Source organism: Scyliorhinus torazame, chromosome 1 (assembly GCF_047496885.1).
Source record: "Scyliorhinus torazame isolate Kashiwa2021f chromosome 1, sScyTor2.1, whole genome shotgun sequence".
Lineage (NCBI taxonomy): Eukaryota > Metazoa > Chordata > Chondrichthyes > Carcharhiniformes > Scyliorhinidae > Scyliorhinus > Scyliorhinus torazame.
Genome location: NC_092707.1, coordinates 411,653,680 through 411,677,760, shown reverse-complemented (window position 1 = coordinate 411,677,760; position 24,081 = coordinate 411,653,680). Strand labels below are relative to the sequence as shown.

Here is a 24,081-nt window from a genome sequence, read left to right as displayed (position 1 = left end):
CAGTTTGGAAAAATCTGGGTTGGCCGGCACCGATTCGTCCTCCAACACGGCCGGAGACTTCTCAGCTCACACTCTCCTTGGCATTCCGTGGGCCACAACAGTTTTACGTGTTTCTGTAACATGGCCAACATGCATTGTCCCCCAGTCTCTAACTGAGACAGAATCTGAGGGTTTAGTTCAGAAGGAGGTGGTTTTGGTGGTTGAACAGGTTTGAAGTCCCCAAAATGGGTGGTTAACAGACTGTCCCTGGTACTTCCCTCCAACTTGGTCGACACTCCTTGGCACCTTCTCTATACCTGACTCTGTCTGTCCCTCGCCACTCGCTGTGTGAATCTGTCTCCAGCACACTCTCAGAGAAATAATTCCAGATCCTAACCACTCGCTGTGTGAATCTGTCTCCACCACACTCTCAGACAGAACATTCCAGATCCTAACCACTCGCTGTGTGAATCTGCCTCCACCACACTCTCAGACAGTACATTCCAGATCCTCACCACTCGCTGTGTGAATCTGTCTTCACCACACTCTCAGACAGTACATTCCAGATCCTAACCACTCGTTGTGTGAATCTGTCTCCACCACACTCACAGACAGAACATTCCGGATCCTAACCACTCGCTGTGTGAATCTGTCTCCACCACACTCTCAGACAGTACATTCCGGATCCTAACCACTCGTTGTGTGAATCTATCTCCACCGCACTCGCAGACAGTACATTCCTGATCCTAACCACTCGCTGTGTGAATCTGTCTCCACCACACTCTCAGACAGAACATTCCGGATCCTAACCACTCGCTGTGTGAATCTGTCTCCACCACACTCTCAGACAGAACATTCCGGAGCCTAACCACTCGCTGTGTGAATCTGCCTCCACCACACTCTCAGACAGAACATTCCGGATCCTAACTACTCACTGCGTGAATCTGCCTCCACCACACTCTCAGACAGTACATTCCGGATCCTAACCACTCGCTGTGTGAATCTGTCTCCACCACACTCTCAGACAGAACATTCCGGATCCTAAACACTCGCTGTGTGAATCTGTCTCCACCACACTCTCAGACAGAACATTACGAATCCTAACCACTCGCTGTGTGCACCTGGCTCCACCACACTCTCAGACAGTACATTCCAGTTCGTAAACACTCCGTGTGTAAATCTGTCTCTATAACACTCAGGCAGAACATTCTAAATCCTAACCACTCGCTGTGTGAATCTGTCTCCACCACACTCTCAGACAGAACATTACGGATCCTAATCACTCGCTGTGTGAATCTGCGTCCACCACACTCTCAGACAGAACATTCCGGATCCTAACCACTCGCTGTGTGAATCTGCCTCCACCACACTCTCAGACAGAACATTCCGGATCCAAACCATTTGCTGTGTGAATCTGTCTCCACCACACTCTCAGACAGTACATCCCGGATCCTAACCACTCGCTGTGTGAATCTGTCTCCACCACACTCTCAGACAGTACATTCCGGATCCTAACCACTCGCTGTGTGAATCTGTCTCCACCTCACTCTCAGACAGAACTTTACGGATCCTAACCACTCGCTGTGTGAATCTGTCTCCACCACACTCTCAGACAGTGCATTCCGGATCCTAACCACTCGCTGTGTGAATCTGTCTCCACCACACTCTCAGACAGTACATCCCGGATCCTAACAAATCGCTGTGTGCATCTGTCTCCACCACACTCACAGACAGAACATTCCGGATCATAACCACCCGCAGTGTGAATCCGGCTCCACCACACTTTCAGACAGAACATTCCGGATCCTAACCACTTGTTGTGTGAATCCGCCTCCACCACACTCACAAACAGTACATTCCGGATCCTAACCACTCGCTGTGTGAATCTGTCTCCACCACACTCTCAGACAGAACATTCCGGATCCTAACCACTCGCTGTGTGAATCTGCCTCCACCACACTCTCAGACAGAACATTCCCGATTCTAACCACTCGCTGTGTGAATCTCCCTTCACCACAATCACAGACAGAACATTCCGGATCCTAACCACTCGTTGTCTGAATCTGGCTCCACCACACTCTCAGACAGAACATTCCGGATCCTAACCACTCGCTGTGTGAATCTGTCTCCACCACACTCACAGACATTACATTCCGGATCCTAACCACTCGTTGTCTGAATCTGTCTACACCACACTCTCAGACAGAACATTCCCGATTCTAACCACTCGTTGTCTGAATCTGTCTCCACCACACTCTCAGACAGAACATTCCGGATCCTAACCACTCGCTGTGTGAATCTGTCTCCACCACACTCTCAGACAGAACATTACGGATCCTAACCACTCGCTGTTTGAATCTGTCTCCACCACACTCACAGACAGAACATTCTGGATCCTAACCACTCGTTGTGTGAATCTGACTCCACCACACTCTCAGACAGAACATTACGGATCCTAACCACTCACTGTTTGAATCTGTCTCCACCTCACTCTCAGACAGAACATTCCGGATCCTAACCACTCGCTGTGTGAATCTGGCTCCACCACACTCTCAGACAGTACATTCCGGATCCTAACCACTCGCTGTGTGAATCTGCCTCCACCACACTCTCAGACAGAACATTACGGATCCTAACCACTCACTGTGTGAATCTGTCTCCACCACACTCTCAGACAGAACATTCCGGATCCTAACCACTCGCTCTGTGAATCTGTCTTCACCACAATCACAGACAGTACATTCCGGATCCTAACCACTCGCTGTGTGAATCTGTCTCCACCACACTCTCAGACAGAACATTCCGGATCCTAACCACTCGCTGTGTGAATCTGCCTCCACCACACTCTCAGACAGAACATTCCGGATCCTAACTACTCACTGCGTGAATCTGCCTCCACCACACTCTCAGACAGTACATTCCGGATCCTAACCACTCGCTGTGTGAATCTGTCTCCACCACACTCTCAGACAGAACATTACGAATCCTAACCACTCGCTGTGTGCATCTGGCTCCACCACACTGTCAGACAGTACATTCCAGTTCGTAAACACTCCCTGTGTAAATCTGTCTATATAACACTCAGGCAGAACATTCTAAATCCTAACCACTCGCTGTGTGAATCTGTCTCCACCACACTCTCAGACAGAACATTACGGATCCTAATCACTCGCTGTGTGAATCTGCGTCCACCACACTCTCAGACAGAACATTCCGGATCCTAACCACTCGCTGTGTGAATCTGCCTCCACCACACTCTCAGACAGAACATTCCGGATCCTAACCACTCGCTGTGTGAATCTGTCTCCACCACACTCTCAGACAGAACATTCCGGATCCTAACCACTCGCTGTGTGAATCTGTCTCCACCACACTCTCAGACAGAACATTCCGGATCCTAACCACTCGCTGTGTGAATCTGTCTCCACCACACTCTCAGACAGAACATTCCGGATCCTAACCACTCGCTGTGTGAATCTGTCTCCACCACACTCTCAGACAGAACATTCCGGATCCTAACCACTCGCTGTGTGAATCTGCCTCCACCACACTCTCAGACAGTACATTCCAGTTTGTAAACACTCCCTGTGTAAATCTGTCTCTATAACACTCAGGCAGAACATTCTAAATCCTAACCACTCGCTGTGTGAATCTGTCTCCACCACACTCTCAGACAGAACATTACGGATCCTAACCACTCGCTATTTGAATCTGTCTCCACCACACTCTCAGACAGAACATTCCGGATCCTAACCACTCGCTGTGTGAATCTGTCTCCACCACACTCTCAGACAGTGCATTCCGGATCCTAACCACTCGCTGTGTGAATCTGTCTCCACCACACTCTCAGACAGTACATCCCGGATCCTAACCACTCGCTGTGTGCATCTGTCTCCACCACACTCACAGACAGAACATTCCGGATCATAACCACCCGCAGTGTGAATCCGGCTCCACCACACTTTCAGACAGAACATTCCGGATCCTAACCACTTGTTGTGTGAATCCGCTCCACCACACTCACAAACAGTACATTCCGGATCCTAACCACTCGCTGTGTGAATCTGTCTCCACCACACTCTCAGACAGAACATTCCGGATCCTAACCACTCGCTGTGTGAATCTGCCTCCACCACACTCTCAGACAGAACATTCCCGATTCTAACCACTCGCTGTGTGAATCTCCCTTCACCACAATCACAGACAGAACATTCCGGATCCTAACCACTCGTTGTCTGAATCTGGCTCCACCACACTCTCAGACAGAACATTCCGGATCCTAACCACTCGCTGTGTGAATCTGTCTCCACCACACCCACAGACATTACATTCCGGATCCTAACCACTCGTTGTCTGAATCTGTCTACACCACACTCTCAGACAGAACATTCCCGATTCTAACCACTCGCTGTGTGAATCTGTCTCCACCACACTCACAGACAGCACATTCCGGATCCTAACCACTCGTTGTCTGAATCTGTCTCCACCACACTCTCAGACAGAACATTCCGGATCCTAACCACTCGCTGTGTGAATCTGTCTCCACCACACTCTCAGACAGAACATTACGGATCCTAACCACTCGCTGTTTGAATCTGTCTCCACCACACTCACAGACAGAACATTCTGGATCCTAACCACTCGTTGTGTGAATCTGACTCCACCACACTCTCAGACTGAACATTACGGATCCTAACCACTCACTGTTTGAATCTGTCTCCACCTCACTCTCAGACAGAACATTCCGGATCCTAACCACTCGCTGTGTGAATCTGGCTCCACCACACTCTCAGACAGAACATTCCGGATCCTAACCACTCGCTGTGTGAATCTGCCTCCACCACACTCTCAGACAGAACATTACGGATCCTAACCACTCACTGTGTGAATCTGTCTCCACCACACTCTCAGACAGAACATTCCGGATCCTAACCACTCGCTCTGTGAATCTGTCTTCACCACAATCACAGACAGTACATTCCGGATCCTAACCACTCGCTGTGTGAATCTGTCTCCACCACACTCTCAGACAGAACATTCCGGATCCTAAACACTCGCTGTGTGAATCTGTCTCCACCACACTCTCAGACAGAACATTCCAGATCCTAACCACTCGCTGTGTGAATCTGTCTCCACCACACTCTCAGACAGAACATTCCGGAGCCTAACCACTCGCTGTGTGAATCTGCCTCCACCACACTCTCAGACAGAACATTCCGGATCCTAACTACTCACTGCGTGAATCTGCCTCCACCACACTCTCAGACAGTACATTCCGGATCCTAACCACTCGCTGTGTGAATCTGTCTCCACCACACTCTCAGACAGAACATTCCGGATCCTAAACACTCGCTGTGTGAATCTGTCTCCACCACACTCTCAGACAGAACATTACGAATCCTAACCACTCGCTGTGTGCATCTGGCTCCACCACACTCTCAGACAGTACATTCCAGTTCGTAAACACTCCCTGTGTAAATCTGTCTCTATAACACTCAGGCAGAACATTCTAAATCCGAACCACTCGCTGTGTGAATCTGTCTCCACCACACTCTCAGACAGAACATTACGGATCCTAATCACTCGCTGTGTGAATCTGCGTCCACCACACTCTCAGACAGAACATTCCGGATCCTAACCACTCGCTGTGTGAATCTGCCTCCACCACACTCTCAGACAGAACATTCCGGATCCTAACCACTCGCTGTGTGAATCTGTCTCCACCACACTCTCAGACAGAACATTCCGGATCCTAACCACTCGCTGTGTGAATCTGTCTCCACCACACTCTCAGACAGAACATTCCGGATCCTAACCACTCGCTGTGTGAATCTGTCTCCACCACACTCTCAGACAGAACATTCCGGATCCTAACCACTCGCTGCGTGAATCTGTCTCCACCTCACTCACAGACAGTACATTACAGATCCTAACCACTCGCTGTGTGAATCTGCCTCCACCACACTCTCAGACAGTACATTCCAGTTCGTAAACACTCCCTGTGTAAATCTGTCTCTATAACACTCAGGCAGAACATTCTAAATCCTAACCACTCGCTGTGTGAATCTGTCTCCACCACACTCTCAGACAGAACATTACGGATCCTAACCACTCGCTATTTGAATCTGTCTCCACCACACTCTCAGACAGAACATTCCGGATCCTAACCACTCGCTGTGTGAATCTGCCTCCACCACACTCTCAGACAGACCATTCCGGATCCTAACCACTCGCTGTGTGAATCTGTCTCCACCACACTCTCAGACAGAACATTACGGATCCTAACCACTCGCTATTTGAATCTGTCTCCACCACACTCACAGACAGAACATTCCGGATCCTAACCACTCGCTGTGTGAATCTGCCTCCACCACACTCTCAGACAGACCATTCCGGATCCTAACCACTCGCTGTGTGAATCTGTCTCCACCACACTCTCAGACAGAACATTACGGATCCTAACCACTCGCTATTTGAATCTGTCTCCACCACACTCTCAGACAGAACATTACGGATCCTAACCACTCGCTGTGTGAATCTCCCTCCACCACACTCTCAGACAGAACATTCCGGATCCTAACCACTCGCTGTGTGAATCTGTCTCCACCACACTCTCAGACAGAACATTCCCGATTCTAACCTCTCGCTGTGTGAATCTGCCTCCACCACACTCTCAGAGAGAACATTCCAGATCCTAACCACTCGCTGTGTGAATCTATCTCCACCACACTCTCAGACAGAACATTCCGGATCCTAACCACTCGCTGTGTGAATCTGTCTCCACCACACTCTCAGACAGATCATTCCGGATACTGACCACTCGCTGTGTGAATCTGTCTCCACCACACTCTCAGACAGAACATTACGGATCCTAACCACTCGCTGTGTGAATCTCCCTCCACCACACTCTCAGACAGAACATTCCGGATCCTAACCACTCGCTGTGTGAATCTGTCTCCACCACACTCTCAGACAGAACATTCCCGATTCTAACCTCTCGCTGTGTGAATCTGCCTCCACCACACTCTCAGAGAGAACATTCCAGATCCTAACCACTTGCTGTGTGAATCTATCTCCACCACACTCTCAGACAGAACATTCCGGATCCTAACCACTCGCTGTGTGAATCTGTCTCCACCACACTCTCAGACAGAACATTCCGGATACTGACCACTCGCTGTGTGAATCTGTCTCCACCACACTCACAGACAGAACATTCCAGATCCTAACCACTCGCTGTGTGAATCTCCCTTCACCACACTCAACGACAGAACATTCTGGATCTTAACCACTCGTTGTGTGAATCTGTCTCCACCACACTCTCAGACAGAACATTACGGATCCTAACCACTCGTTGTTTGAATCTGTCTCCACCTCACTCTCAGACAGAACATTCCGGATCCTAACTACTCGCTGTGTGAATCTGTCTCCACCACACTCTCAGACAGTACATTCCGGATCCTAACCACTCGCTGTGTGAATCTGTCTCCACCACACTCTCAGACAGTACATTCCGGATCCTAACCACTCGCTGTGTGAATCTCTCTCCACCACACTCTCAGACAGAACATTCCGGATCCTAATCACTCGCTGTGTGAATCTGTCTCCACCTCACTCTCAGACAGAACATTCCGGATCCTAACCACTCGCTGTGTGAATCTGTCTCCACCACACTCTCAGACAGTACATTCCGGATCCTAACCACTCGCTGTGTGAATCTGTCTCCACCGCACTCTCAGACAGTACATTCCGGATCCTAACCACTCGCTGTGTGAATCTGTCTCCACCTCACTCTCAGACAGAACATTCCGGATCCTAACCACTCGCTGTGTGAATCTGTCTCCACCACACTCTCAGACAGTGCATTCCGGATCCTAACCACTCGCTGTGTGAATCTGTCTCCACCACACTCTCAGACAGTACATCCCGGATCCTAACCACTCGCTGTGTGAATCTGTCCCCACCACACTCTCAGACAGTACATTCCGGATCCTAACCACTCGCTGTGTGAATCTGTCTCCACCTCACTCTCAGACAGAACCTTACGGATCCTAACCACTCGCTGTATGAATCTGTCTCCACCACACTCTCAGACAGTGCATTCCGGATCCTAACCACTCGCTGTGTGAATCTGTCTCCACCACACTCTCAGACAGTACATCCCGGATCCTAACCACTCGCTGTGTGAATCTGTCTCCACCACACTCTCAGACAGTACATTCCGGATCCTAACCACTCGCTGTGTGAATCTGTCTCCACCTCACTCTCAGACAGAACATTACGGATCCTAACCACTCGCTGTGTGAATCTGTCTCCACCACACTCTCAGACAGTACATTCCAGATCATAACCACTCGTTGTGTGAATCTGCCTCCACCGCACTCTCAGACAGTACATCCCGGATCCTAACCACTCGCTGTGTAAATCTGTCTCCACCACACTCTCAGAAAGTACATTCCGGATCCTAACCACTCGTTGTGTGAATCTGCCTCCACCACACTCTCAGACAGTACATTACAGATCCTAACCACTCGCTGTGTGAATCTGTCTCCACCACACTCTCAGACAGAACATTCCAGATCCTAACCACTCGCTGTGTGAATCTGTCTCCACCACACTCTCAGACAGTACATTCCGGATCCTAACCACTCGCTGTGTGAATCTGTCTCCACCACACTCTCAGACAGTACATTCCGGATCCTAACCACTCGCTGTGTGAATCTGTCTCCACCTCACTCTCAGACAGAACATTCCGGATCCTAACCACTCGCTGTGTGAATCTGTCTCCACCACACTCTCAGACAGTGCATTCCGGATCCTAACCACTCGCTGTGTGAATCTGTCTCCACCACACTTTCAGACAGTACATCCCGGATCCTAACCACTCGCTGTGTGAATCTGTCTCCACCACACTCTCAGACAGTACATTCCGGATCCTAACCACTCGCTGTGTGAATCTGTCTCCACCTCACTCTCAGACAGAACATTACGGATCCTAACCACTTGCTGTGTGAATCTGTCTCCACCACACTCTCAGACAGTACATTCCAGATCATAACCACTCGTTGTGTGAATCTGCCTCCACCGCACTCTCAGACAGTACATCCCGGATCCTAACCACTCGTTGTGTGAATCTGTCTCCACCTCACTCTCAGACAGAACATTACGGATCCTAACCATTCGCTGTGTGAATCTGTCTCCACCACACTCTCAGAAAGTACATTCCGGATCCTAACCACTCGTTGTGTGAATCTGCCTCCACCACACTCTCAGACAGAACATTCCAGTTCCTAACCACTCGCTGTGTGAATCTGTCTCCACCACACTCTCAGACAGAACATTCCGGATCCTAACCACTCGCTGTGTGAATCTGCCTCCACCACACTCTCAGACAGAACATTCCAGATCCTAACCACTCGCTGTGTGAATCTGTCTCCACCACACTCTCAGACACAACATTCCGGATCCTAACCACTCACTGTGTGAATCTGTCTCCACCACACTCTCAGACAGAACATTCCGGATCCTAACCACTCGCTGTGTGAATCTGTCTCCACCACACTCTCAGACAGAACATTCCAGATCCTAACCACTCGCTGTGTGAATCTGTCTCCACCACACTCTCAGACAGTACATTCCGGATCCTAACCACTCGCTGTGTGAATCTGTCTCCACCACACTCTCAGACAGTACATTCCGGATCCTAACCACTCGCTGTGTGGAAGAGGTTTTTTCTTCATTTCGCATTTGCCTTCTTTGCAAATTATTTTTTTGCCCTCTGTCTTAATCTTTTCAGAAAGGGGAACAGTTTCTCCCTGTCTGCTCTGGTCAGAACTCCAGTGATTTTGAACATCTCTATCAAATCTCCTCTGATCCTTCTTCTCTCCCAGGAGAATGGTCCAACTTCTCCAATATATCCCCGGAACTGAAGTTCCTCATCCCTGGATCCGTTGTTTTGAATCTTTGCTGCTCTCTCTCCGATACCTTCACATCCTTCCGAATGTGCGATACCCAGAACTGGATGTAATATTCTGATTGAGGCTGAACTAATATCTGAAGCTGAATATACTGAAGCTGCCGTGTGTGTAACATTCTGATACTTTACAGAACAATCATCCGACCAGAATCCCGGGACAGCAGATGCGATTGTTTTAAGCACGGGTATAATCCTGGCCTTTGTTGTCTTGTTCTGCTTCGCTCTGCTCACACGTTATCTTGTAAAAAAGAGGTTGCACTCTGCAAAGAACTCCACACAAGGGTAAATATGACTCGTCTTGTGTCTGATACTGTTACTGCACAGGGTGATTATTTTATAACTTGCTGCATTTAGTGAGGAGCCACATTCTCCTTGCAGCCTATCATTCAAGTGTGTGACCTGCTACTGTTGAGACCAACACATGTGCCAGTGCTTGACTGGTGCCAGTCATCTCCAACTGTCCTGGCATCACAACCACCCCAGTATTGACCAACAGGCACCTACCTGCTGCTGCTGAGAGCCAGGATGGTTTTAACAGTTGACGCACTAAACCTCGCCCTTCGGACATTAGTGCTGGATAATTGCCCCCCTCGCCCTGTGTGCTGGTTCAGTGCCCGTGTCCCCTTGTATCCAGAGCTCCTCAATCTTCACCCTCCCTGTAAAAGTCTGCTTCCATCTCTTCTATCCCAAGTTTAAAGAATTTTGAAGACCTTTGATCATATTGCTCTGCAATCTGGGTTCTGCTAATGATAAAAAATGTCTCCCGTCTTTCTTTGTATTTGTTTTGCTGACACCAGACCCAATCCCAGTGAATCTCTCCTGTTTCCTCACTAACGCCTGACAGCTTAATCAGCTTGGAGTGGAGAGCTCTCTAGCATGTCTTCAAAAACTGATATAACTTTCACTGTCAGTGAATGACAGATGTCTCGGTGTTTCGTAACTAACATTCAAAACATTAAAATGTTCCAGGGAATATTGTGCAAAATGGGTGTTGAAATTTCCAGGTTGTAACGAGACAGCAGTGAGTGCATGGCCCAGATAGCGGAAAATCCCAGTATTCATTGTGGATTCACTGGGAGCCCAGGGGAATCCTGACCAGTCTGGTTTGGGTGGTGTGACCATGGACATCTGCACAGTTTGCATTGCTTTGATAGAAATGAGATGGATCAGATTTCCCAGGAGAAGTCCGCACTGTTTCCAGCCCTTTCTCAAAGTGTGACATGCTTTGTGTTTACTGAGTTGGGAGGTTAATAGGGGGGTGAAAAAGGCAGATGGGACACTTGCCTTTATCAATCGGGGCATCGATTACAAAAGCAGGGAGGTCATGTTGGAGTTTTATAGAACTTTGGTGAGGCCACAGCTGGAGCACTGTGTGCAGTTCTGGGGCGAAATTCTCCGACCCCCCGCCGGGTCGGAGAATCGCCGGGGGCTGGCGTGAATCCCGCCCCCGCTGGTTGCCGAAGTCTCTGGCACCGGAGATTCGGCGGGGGCGGGAATCGCGACGCGACAGTTGGCGGGCCCCCCCGTTCGATTCTCCGGCCCGGATGGGCTGAAGTCCCGCCGCTAAAATGCCTGTCCCGCCGCGTAAATTAATTCACCTACCTTACCGGCGGGACAAGGTGGCGCGGGCGGGCTCCGGGGTCCTGGGGGGGGGGGCGCGGGGCGATCTGGCCCCAGGGGGTGCCCCCACGGTGGCCTGGCTCGCGATCGGCGCCCACCGATCCGCAGGGGGGCCTGTGCCGTGGGGGCACTCTTTCCCTTCCGCCTCCGCCAGGGTCTCCACCATGGCGGAAGCGGAAGTGACTCACTCCACTGCGCATGCGCGGGAATGCTGTCAGCGGCCGCTGACGCTCCCGCGCATGCGCCGCCCGGAGATGTCATTCCGCGCCAGCTGGCGGGGCACCAAAGGCCTTTTCCGCCAGCTGGCGGGGCGGAAATTCCTCCGGCGCCGGCCTAGCCCCTCAATGTTGGGGCTCGGCCCCCAAAGATGCGGAGCATTCCGCACCTTTGGGGCGGCGCGATGCCCGTCTGATTTGTGCCGTTTTGGGCGCCAGTCAGCGGACATTGCGCCGTTTCTGGAGAATTTTGCCCCTGGTAACCACATTATAGGAAGGGTGTGATCGCACTGGAGGGGGTGCAGAGGAGATTCACCAGGATGTTGCCTGGGATGGAACGTTGAAGTTATGGAGAAAGGTTGAATGGATTTGGGTTGTTTACTCTGGAGCAGAGAAGACTGAGGGGTGACCTGATCGAGGTGGACACGATTATGAGGGGCATGGACTGGGTGGATAGGGAGCAGCTGTACCCCTGAGATGAAAGGTCGGTTACAAGGGGACACAAGTTCAAGGTGAGGGGCAGGCAGTTTCGAGGGGATTAGAGGAAAATCCTTTTTACCCAGAGGGTGGTGAGGGTCTGAAACCCACTACCTGGGAGGATGGTGAGGGTCTGGAGCGCACTGCCTGGGAGGGGGGTGAGGGTCTGGAACGCACTGCGTGGGAGGGTGGTGACGGTCTGGAACGCGCTGCCTGGGAGGGTGGTGAGGGTCTGGAACGCACTACCTGAGAGGGTGGTGAGGGTCTGGAACGCGCTGTCTGGGAGGGTGGTGAGGGTCTGGAACGCACTACCTGCGAGGGTGGTGAGGGTCTGGAACGCACGGCCTGGGAGGGTGGTAGAGGCGGGTTGCTCACATCCTTTAAAACGTACCTGGATGGGCACTTAGCCGTCATAACATTCAAGGTTATGGACCAAGTGCTGGTCAATGGGAGTAGGTCGGCGGGTCAGGTGTTTGTCATGCATCGGTGCAGACTCGATGGGCCGAAGGGCCTCTTCTGCAGAATCTGTGTGATTCGGTGATATAAAGATTAACGTCACCAATCCTGAGCTCCCAGGAGAAAGGGAAGAGACTGAGACAGGTGCTGTCACCTTGTCCCCATCCCAAACTCCCTGTGTCCACTGCTCCTCGCTCTGGACTTTCTCTCTCACTCTCTGGGATACGGGACGCAAAATAAATCAATCAGCGCTGAAATATTTTCTAAATGATCGGTTTATTGATATTAAGACACAAGGGCAGGGATTCCCCCAAATCGCGGCAAAGTGTTGCCGCCGGAGTAAACACCAGAGTGTTTCACGCTGGCGTCAATGGGCCTCTTGGCCCAGCAATTCTGCACCCCACAGGGGCCCAGCACGGCGCTGGAGTGCTTAACGCAGCTCCGGCTTCCAATACGGGCCCCAACACTTCCGACTGCGGATCCGCGCATGCATACGGCGGCAGGCCGCAGATCCGCGCACGCGCGCGGCTGCCGTATTCACGCCGGCCCCTGCGCAACATGGCGGAGCCCTTTAGTGGCCCGGCGCTGAAGAAGAAATGCCCCCCCGGACTCTGATCCCCCACAACCCCACCCCCCCCAACCAGGACGGCTACTGCAGCCGCGACACCGAGCGCCCGCCGGGTGAAACCGTACGGGAACCATGTCGACGGAACTCGGCCGGTCGACCGCAGAGAATCGCCGTGGGGCCTCTTTCAACGGCCCCTGGCCGGCGCCGCATCGACTGCGCGCGACTGGCGCCGATTCTCCGGTCGGCGGAGAATCACGTCTCGGCGTCGTACCCGATTGCGGGCGTTTTTCGTCCCCGCGCCAATCGCGATTTAAGCGTGGAGGCTCGGAGAATCCCACCCAAGATGTTTCTAAACTTATCCAGGCGTGGAAATTGGAAACAAGGGTCTTCGCTCCCTCCGGGAGACCAAAGGTTAATCGTTCATTTCTCTGATGTTACAGCTGCTTCTTGTCCCGGATGTGAAATCATTGCAAAATGAGAAGTTTCTCAAACAACTCTTTCACTTCCAAAGTCTGAAATTAGAATAAGATGCATGAGCTTGATCAAACTTCCCAGCATGCCTTCTGATTTGGGTCACATTGTGGAGCCAATTCTGCTTATTTAGGAAATGATTCCGGATATCTGGCTCATCCGTGTCATTGTCCTTAAAAACTGGAATCAAAGGCCCATGTTGGAAAATCTAAACTCCGTCTCCGCCAAGAGTGTGACCTTGCAGTAACGCTGCAATGAAGCTAATGTGTGGCATTTCTTTAGGATCCCTGATGAAGACCAGAACCCTGTGTATGCAACAGTGGACGGTGAGTAAACTAATTCAACCATTGTTGCAACGCTCACCGGGAATTACTCTCGATCCCAGATACCCCTTTGATGCTGTTAGTTTTGGGATGTAATTAACATGCTAATAATTTGACCAATTTATTTGTCTGATTTGCAAAGTTTACTATTAAATGCTGTAAAGCTACATCGGACAGAATGAAGATGGTTGGAGGCTGTCCCCAGCCCTGTAGCTGCAGAGTGTGAGACATACCCTCAGGGTGGCAATGTTACAGAGAGTGACCCCAAAAAGATAAACTTTCAGACATAGAAAGTCCACGGAACGGCCTCCTATATTTCACCAGCGTCTGGAATATCCTTGTAGAGTGATCACATTGTCAGTTCTCAGAGCAATTCCTGGCAATAGAGATGGTTAAGAGTTGACCGATTAGTTTGATATGAGAGTTTTTGATTGAATCGAGAGAGAAAAACTATTTGCTCTGGCGAGTGGGTTAACAACTAGAGATCAGAGATTTAAAATCGTTGGGTAAAGATCGAGAGGGGAGATGGAGAGAAATGTTTTTCACTCAGAGAATTGTCGGGATCTGAAACGCTCGCCCTGAAAATGTGGAGGAAGCTGATTCCAGAAATCATCTTAGAAGAGAGTTGGGCAGGTACTTGCTGTGGAGGGAGAGCAGTGAAGGTTTACCAGGCTGAATCCTGGATGGTGGGACTGTCCTATGAGGAGAGACTAAGTGGGTTAGGATTATATTCATTGGAGTTTAGAAGAGTGAGAGGGAATCTCATAGAAACTTACAAAATTCTAACAGGATTAGACAGGGTAGATTCAGAAAGAATGTTCCCGATGGTGGGAGAGTCCAGAACTAGGGGTCATAGTTTGAGGATAAGGAGTAAACCTTTTAGGACTGAGGTGAGGAGAAATTTCTTCACCCAGAGAGTGGTGAATCTGTGGAATTCGCTACCACAGAAAGTCGTTTGTTAAGTAATGGGTTAAGAGACATTCCTATTAGTTGTCTTATGTTAAGTATCCAATAATTGACACTGATATGTAAAGAGGCTTCAGGTGGCCTTTGTGTCAGGTGATGTGATGTTAGAGTTTTGAGCAGAGTCTGTTGAAGTAAATTAAAGGTGTTTGTGGAAAAGGAGCAGAACTTTTGACTCTTTATACAACAGCAGCTAACCGGCTAACATAGTTGAGGTCAAAACATTGTGTAATTTAAAGAAGGAATTAGATTTTGCTCTTGGGGCTAAAGGAATCCAGGGATATGGGGGGAAGGTGGGATCAGGGTATTGAACTTGATGATCAGCCATGATCATAATGAATGGGGGAGCAGGCTCGAAGGGCCGAATGGCCTCCTCCTGCTTCTATTTTCCATGTTTCTGTGTATGCCTCAGGAATTTACAGGATTCCGGATGAAAAGCAGGAATGTGGGATTAGGCACAATGGCCCTTTAAAGAACCAGCACAGGTTCAATGGGCCGAATGGCCTCCTCCTGTTCTGTGAGTTGCTGATTTCTCTGATGAACTTTATAACGGAGAGGAGGCCTCATGTCTCCCGGGAAAACTGCCCAAGTCACTCTGGAATTTTCATTTGCTGTCATTCCAAGTTTCCAGAGCTCGACCTTTACATGGATTTATTCTGAAGAAACATCTTTGTCTTTTCTTTCAGATAAAACACGGAGCAGCAATCAAGAGGTTGAAGAAGCTCCTTCTGCTCCTTTGGTAAGGAAATGGAAATGGGGCTTAACTGCTGTTCTTTGCTGCATTTTAGATTTGCTGCCGTTTCCCAAAATAGGCACCACATCAATTAAAGAGGAGGAGTTTGAATGTTACTGTAAGTTTACAAATCAATCCTTGTGTTCCAGACAGGAGAGTGATAGACAACCTGCTCTGATTTCCCCGCTCCACCTGTCTGTCTGCACAACGTGTTTTCAATTATTTTTAAAGTTGGTGGTGGCATATTTTTCAAATCCATGGGTTCTGTGAACCAATTTACTGATAAACTGCAGAAAACTGGAGTTAACAGTAACTCAGAAGGTTAGTTCAAATCTGGGGAGGCAGTTTCATAACTTCCCACTACATCGCACACACCCTCATGCACAACCCTCTCATACACCCTCATGCACCCTCAAACAGCCGCACACTAATAAACTGCAGAAATCTGGAGTTAACAATAACTCAGAAGGTTAGTTTAAACCTGGGGAGGAAGTTTCACAACTTCCCACTCCAAACACACGCACATGCACACGTGCATGCGCACGCACACACTGACCTGATAGCATTGTGGATAGCACAAATGCTTCACAGCTCCAGGGTCCCAGGTTCGATTCCGGCTTGGGTCACTGTCTGTGCGGAGTCTGCACATTCTCCCCGTGTGTGCGTGGGTTTCCTCCGGGTGCTCCGGTTTCCTCCCACAGTCCAAAGATGTGCGGGTTAGGTGGATTGGCCATGCTAAATTGCCCATAGTGTCCAAAATTGCCCTTAGTGGTGGGTGGGGTTACTGGGTTATGGGGATAGGGTGGACGTGTGGACCTTGGGTAGGGTGCTCTTTCCAAGAGCCGGTGCAGACTCGATGGGCCGAATGGCCTCCTTCTGCTCTGTAAATTCTATGAACACTACATCCCTGTATGCTTCACCCAATGCCGGTGTTTATGTCGTTACATTGCGTACCTTGTGTTGCCCAATACGTATTTTCTTTTCTTTTATTTTCATGTACTTAATGATCTGCTGAGCTGCTCGCAGAAAAATACTTTTCACCCTGCCTCAGTACACGTGACAATAAACAAAATCCAAATCCATACACACTCTCTCTCTCTCCCATACACACACACACACACATCGGGCATCGGGCAGAAGATACAAAAGTCTGAGAACACAAACAGCTTCTTCTCCACTGTTATCAGACGCCTAACGACCCTCTTATGTACTGATCTGATTAATACTGCTGTATGCTTCACTCGATGCCGGTGTCTATGTATTCACATTGTGGGCCTTGTGTTGCCCTATTATGTATTTTTGTTTCTTGTACTAAATGATCTGTTTGTGCTGCTCGCAGAAAAATACTTTTCACTGTTCCTCGGTCCACGTGACAATAAACAAATCCAATCCAATCCCGACACACACACACCCTCTATCTCACACACACACCCTCTATCCCACACACACACCCTCTATCTCACACACACACACACTCACACACACCCTCTATCTCACACACACACCCTCCATCTCACACACACACCCTCTATCTCACACACACACCCTCTATCTCACACACACACCCTCTATCTCACACACACACCCTCTATCCCACACACACACATACACACCGTCTCTCACACACACACCGTCTCACACACACACCCTCTATCTCACACACACACCCTCTATCCCACACACACACACCGTCTCTCACACACACCGTCTCTCACACACACCCTCTATCTCACACACACATCCTCTATCTCACACACACACCCTCTATCTCACAACACACACCCTCTATCCCACACACACTCACACCATCTCTCACACACACACCGTCTCACACACACACCCTCTATCCCACACACACACACCCTCTATCTCAGACACACACCGTCTCTCACACACACACCCTGTATCTCACACACACACCCTCTATCCCACACACACACACCGTCTCTCACACACACCGTCTCTCACACACACTCTATCTCACACACACCCTCTATCTCACACACACACCCTCTATCTCACACACACAGCCTCTATCTCACACACACACACACTCACACACACCCTCTATCTCACACACACACCCTCTATCTCACACACACACCCTCTATCTCACACACACACACACTCACACACACCCTCTATCTCACACACACACCGTCTCTCACACACACAGCCTCTATCTCACACACACACACACTCACACACACCCTCTATCTCACACACACACCCTCTATCCCACACACACACCCTCTATCTCACACACACACCCTCTATCTCACACACACACCCTCTATCTCACACACACACCCTCTATCTCACACACACACCCTCTATCTCACACACACCCCCTCTATCTCACACACACCCCCTCTATCTCACACACACACCCTCTATCTCACACACACACCCTCTATCTCACACACACACACACACCGTCTCTCACACACACACTCTATCTCACACACACACCGTCTCACACACACACCCTCTATCCCACACACACACACCCTCTATCTCACACACACCGTCTCTCACACACACACCCTCTATCCCACACACCCACACACCGCCTCACACACACACACCCTCACACACACTCACACGCATACACCCTCACACACCCTCACACACACAAACCCTCTCACACACACACACTCTTGCATCACTGCTCTCTCCCTCACGCGTGCCACCACCCTCTCTCCTTCATTCTGTCGCAAGCTCTTTATTTCTCTTTCTTCCTCTCTCTCTCTCTCTCTCTCAAACACTGACTTGCATCATCACTGCTTATTTATATTTTCAGACATTTTTTGAAAAGTTTCTAGCACCTTCTATGTGACCAGGTTAAAGTTGGGGACAGAGTTTCTGTGGGTTTCCAACCTGAAACTTGAGCTGTCATCTTTTGAGGGGTGATTTTTTTGAGCCTCTCCGTCCGTGAGAAAGTCACCGTGGACCCAAACTCTGGAGTGAAGTGAAAAATGTGATTCTCTCCGGCGTGATTGGTGTTTGGAATCTCTCCCCCCCCCCCACCCCGCCGGGGGAGGAGTGAGAATCACACGGTGTGAGATCAGGAACCTCACTGTAATACAGCAGCACACCATTACCCAGCACTCTCTCCAGACCTTACCCCCTCCCTCACGGAATCTTGACTCAGCGTGACGTCCCGCCAGCATCATTTACACCAAGGCTGGCCGGGCGTGAGGCAGTCTCAGAGTCTCCACCTCACCAGAGTGACGCCGGTAACTACACCAATCACTTTTATTTCTGAGAGGCACAAGATTCCATGAGGATTCACACCGTTTTTCCCGTTGAGACTGACACTTTGGAGGCTCGGAATGTAGAAGAGCCTGTGAAGAATATTTAATTCCACAACAAATCTGGTGCAGGATTCCAAATAAAGTGAAGGAAAAAAGAAAGAGAGAGAGGAGGGACAAAGAGACTGAGAGAAAAAGTGAAAAAGACATTTCTGAAAATAATTTTTTCCAAATCTCCAACAATAATGAAAAGCTGAATGAATGAGACATGTCGGAGTTAATTGTCAATTCCAGGGGGGTTCTTTGGCAGCCATTAAGACAGACCATGCCATTAAAAACAATAACTGACATTCCAACACTGGGGACTGGATTCTCGGGCCCCCCAGACACGTGTTCCTCGGCCGCGCGCTGTTCGCTGGCAGCGGGATTCTATCATTGACGAGGTGGGGGTGAGCTGCCTTCTTGAACCGCTGCAGTCCCTCAGGTATGAGGACATGAAATGTAAAATATTCCCTGGGACTATTTGGAAGATGGGCAGAGGATTCATCCTTTAATGTCCTGGGTGATATTTATCCCGAAAAAACATGACAACTGATTGGTCATTGTCACATTGTTATTTGTGGGATCTTGCTGTGTACAAATTCACAGCTGTAGCAGAGCGACCAGAGTCAATAAAAAGCACATCCCAGCGGCCTGTCAGCATCTTCCAGTGAGAAAGGCAAAGAAGAAGAAATCATTCAGTTATTAATAATAATACCGTTTGATCTGTTGACAGACATTCTTCCACTCTGTGTGGAAATAAATACTGATCAATATTTCTATTGGATTACAGTCAGGTGAAGAGGAATGCAAATATGCTGAGCTTCGATTCCATTGCCCAGGCACCAGGCAACCGGCAGTATCACTGACTGAAAGCACAGCGGAGTATGCTGTTGTTCAACATTCTTAAACCTCAAAACCAGCAACAATTAACCAGTGGGACAAGCAGCAGTCACCAAAACCTCACCCAATCACAATCATCTCTGCCTTTCCTGCACATTTCAACGGCTTCAATCTCTCAACAATATCAGAGCGAGATCGTAAATCCCAGACCCTGATATTACTGGACACTCAGACCCTGATATTACTGGACACTCAGACCCTCCCAGACCCTGATATTACTGGACACTCAGACCCTGATATTACTGGACACTCAGACCCTGATATTACTGGACACTCAGACCCTGATATAACTGGACACTCAGACCCTCCCAGACCCTGATATTACTGGACACTCAGACCCTGATATTACTGGACACTCAGAGCCTCCAAGACCCTGATATTACTGGACACTCAGACCCTGATATTACTGGGCACTCAGGCCCTCCCAGACACTGATATTACTGGACATTCAGATCTTGATATTACTGGACACTCAGACCCTGATATTACTGGACACTCACACCCTGATATTACTGGACACTCACACCCTGATATTACTGGACACTCAGACCCTCCAAGACCCTGATATTACTGGACACTCAGACCCTAATATTACTGGACACTCAGACCCTGATATTACTGGACACTCAGACCCTGATATTACTGGACACTCAGGCCCTCCCAGACCCTGATATTACTGGACACTCACACCCTGATATTACTGGACACTCAGACCCTGATATTACTGGACACTCACACCCTGATATTACTGGACACGCACACCCTGATATTACTGGACACTCAGACCCTGATATTACTGGGCACTCAGACCCTGGTATTACTGGACACTCAGACCCTGATATTACTGGACACTCACACCCTGATATTACTGGACACTCAGACCCTGATATTACTGGACACTCACACCCTGATATTACTGGACACTCAGACCCTGATATTACTGGGCACTCAGACCCTGCTATTACTGGACACTCAGACCCTGATATTACTGGACACTCAGACCCTGATTTTACTGGACACTCAGACCCTGATATAACTTGACACTCAGACCCTCCCAGACCCTGATATTACTGGACACTCAGACCCTCCCAGACCCTGGTATTTCTGGACACTCAGACCCTGGTATTACTGGACACTCAGACCCTGATATTACTGGACACTCACACCCTGATATTACTGGACACTCACACCCTGATATTACTGGACACTCAGACCCTGATATTACTGGACACTCACACCCTGATATTACTGGACACTCAGACCGTGATATTACTGGACACTCAGACCCTGATATTACTGGACACTCATACCCTGATATTACTGGACACTCACACCCTGATATTACTGGACACTCACACCCTGATATTACTGGACACTCACACCCTGATATTACTGGAGAGACTGAAATTGCCCAAATGTGACACTGTGCTCAGAACATTGTTCATGGAATGAAGTCTGTAATTTGCCGAATAAGACATTATTTGCTTTGTGAATGTTGCTACAACCATTTCTGTCTCTCAGGGAACTCTACTGCCACCCACAATGCCTCCTCAGTGTAGGGAAGGCTCTCTCCCTCCCATTGTATCCCAGCGGGAATTGGGAATGTGTGAAAGGGAAATGAGGGCGGGAATTCTCCGGCTGACGGGATTCCCAGTTCCCGCTGGCTGTGTGCCATCGCCACGGTTTCCCGGCGGTGTGGGGTGGCTTCGATGGAAATTCCCATTAACAATTGGCGAGAGTAGAGAATCCGGCTGCCAGCGAACGGCGCTCCGCCGGGAAACACACGGCTGGGGAAGCGGAGAATCCAGCCCCAGATTTATTCGAATCTTTCTTGGGATGTGTGTGTAGCTGGCTCCATCAGGAATTGTTGCCCATCCCTAATTGCCTTTGGTAAGGTGGTGGTGAACTGCATTCTTGAACCGCTGCAGTTAATGAGGTGTAGGTACACCCACAGTGCTGTTAGAGTTATAGGCTCACACAGCAGAGAAAATGCCCTTCGGTCCATCGCATCTCTGCTGGTCAAAAACAACCACTGGACTATTCCAATCCCATTCCCCAGCATTTGGCCCAGAGCCTTGTCTGCCCTGGGATCGGGAAGGCACATCTAAATACTTCTTAAATATTCTGAGGGTCTCTGCCTCCACCTCCCTTTCAGGCAGCGAGTTCCAGACTCCCACCCCCCTCTGGGTGAAAAGGGTTTTCCTCACATCCCCTCTGAACCTTCTGCCCCTAACCTGGACAGGACGGCAGCACAGTGGTTCGCACTGTTGCTTCACAGCACCAGGGTCCCGGGTTCGATTCCCAGCTTGGGTCACTGTGTGGAGTCTACATATTCTCCCCGTGTCTGCGTGGGTTTCCTCCGGGTGCTCCGGTTTCCTCCCACAAGTCCCGAAAGACATCCTTCTTCGGTAAATTGGACATTCTGAATTCTCTGACTCTGTACCTGAACAGGTGCCGGAATGTGGCGACTGGGGCTTTTCACAGTAACTTCATTGCAGTGTTAATGGAAGCCTACTTGTGACATTAATAAATATTTTTTAAAAAAATTGAACCTATGCCCCCTGGTCATTGATCCCTCCACCAAGGGGAAAAGTTTCTTCCTGTCTACTTTATCCATGCCCCTCATAATTTTACAAATCTCAATCATGTGCCCCTCAGTCTCCTCTACTCAAAGGAAAACAATCCCAGTCGATCCAATCTCTCTTCATAACTAAAACTCTCCAGCCCAGGCAACATCCTGGTAAACCTCCTCTGCACCCTTTCCAGAGCTATCACATCCCTCGTAAAGCTGTGGCCAAACAAATGTTTTACACAGTTCCAACTGAACCTTCCTGCTCTAAACTCTATGCCTCAGTTAATAAAGGCAAGTATACCAGAGGCCTTCTTAACCACTGTATCCACCTGCTCTGCTACATTAAGGGATGGGTGTACATGCACACCAAAATTCCTCGGAAACTCGGTGCTTCCCAGGGTCCTGCCATTTACCAAGAACCCTCTCTTGTAAGTCCTTCTACATTCATCAAAGTCCTTCTCCCTGGAGATTTATCTACCTTTAAGCCTGCCAGACCACTCAGAACCTCCTCTCTGTCTGTGTTAATCTCTTAAATTTTATTACAGTCCTTCTCCCTGATTTCTATACCCACAAGAACATCATTCCTCAGATAAGGACATCAAAACTGCACACAATACTCCAGGTGTAGCCTCACCAATTCCCCATACAATTGTAGTGAAACATCTCTATTCCTATAGTCAAAACCTCTCGCTATGAAGGCCAACCTACCATTTGCCGTCTTTCCTGCCTGTTGTTCCTGCGTGCTTACTTTCAGCGACTGACGCACGAGGACACCAAGGTCTCACTGAGTATTCACCTCTCTCAATTTACACCCACTCAAATAATAATTCCCTTCCTATTTTTGCTGCTGAAGTGGATAACCTCACATTTATCCACGTTATACTGCATCTGCCATGCATGTGCCCACGCACTCAGCCTGTCCAAATCCTGCTGAAACATCTCTGCATCCTCCTCACAGCTCAGCCTCCCACCCAACTTTGTATTGTCTGTAAATATGGAGGTACAGGAGAAACTGTTCCAACTCGAACGTACATCAAGAACTAGAGGGCACACATTCACAATAATGAGCAAAAGGAGAAGTGAGCCAGAGGTTGAATGAACTTCCTGTGAGGGTGGTGGAGGGAGGTGAAATCGAGGTGTTCAAAAGGGAATTGGATTGTTATCTGGAAAGTGAGACTGTGCAAGGTTCCGGGGATAAGGCAGGGGTGTGGGTCTCGGTCTAATGTTCTTCCAGAGGGCCAGTGCAGACCTGATGGGCCAAGGGGCCTCTTTCTGCACTGGGAAGATTGTGTGAAAGATTCTGAGTGGAATGTACTTTACCTCCTGCTGAATTAAACTGTTTCAGAAATCGGGCACCGAAATATAAACCTTCCCAGACTATAATTCCTGACACTTTAGAATCAGGTTTTAGTAAATTCTCATTTTCACAACAGCTACTAAACCCAATCTTCACTGTTTACATTTTGTTACAGAATTTGGAAGCTTCTCCAGCAGATTCTGACCCAACGTACACGGTAAATATCTCTCACTAC

At 49.3% G+C, this 24,081-nt stretch overlaps 1 protein-coding gene across 1 annotated transcript in view; it reads left to right on the top strand.

Annotated features, from left to right (window-relative positions):
- LOC140428429 (uncharacterized) overlaps positions 1-24,081 on the top strand; it is a 66,385-nt gene that overhangs the window by 36,861 nt on the left and 5,443 nt on the right. Inside the window, exons 4-7 of the mRNA XM_072514870.1 lie at positions 10,087-10,237; positions 14,045-14,088; positions 15,735-15,787; positions 24,022-24,063. Of these exons, the coding sequence (XP_072370971.1) occupies positions 10,087-10,237; positions 14,045-14,088; positions 15,735-15,787; positions 24,022-24,063 (290 nt within the window). The remainder of the gene's footprint in view (positions 1-10,086; positions 10,238-14,044; positions 14,089-15,734; positions 15,788-24,021; positions 24,064-24,081) is intronic.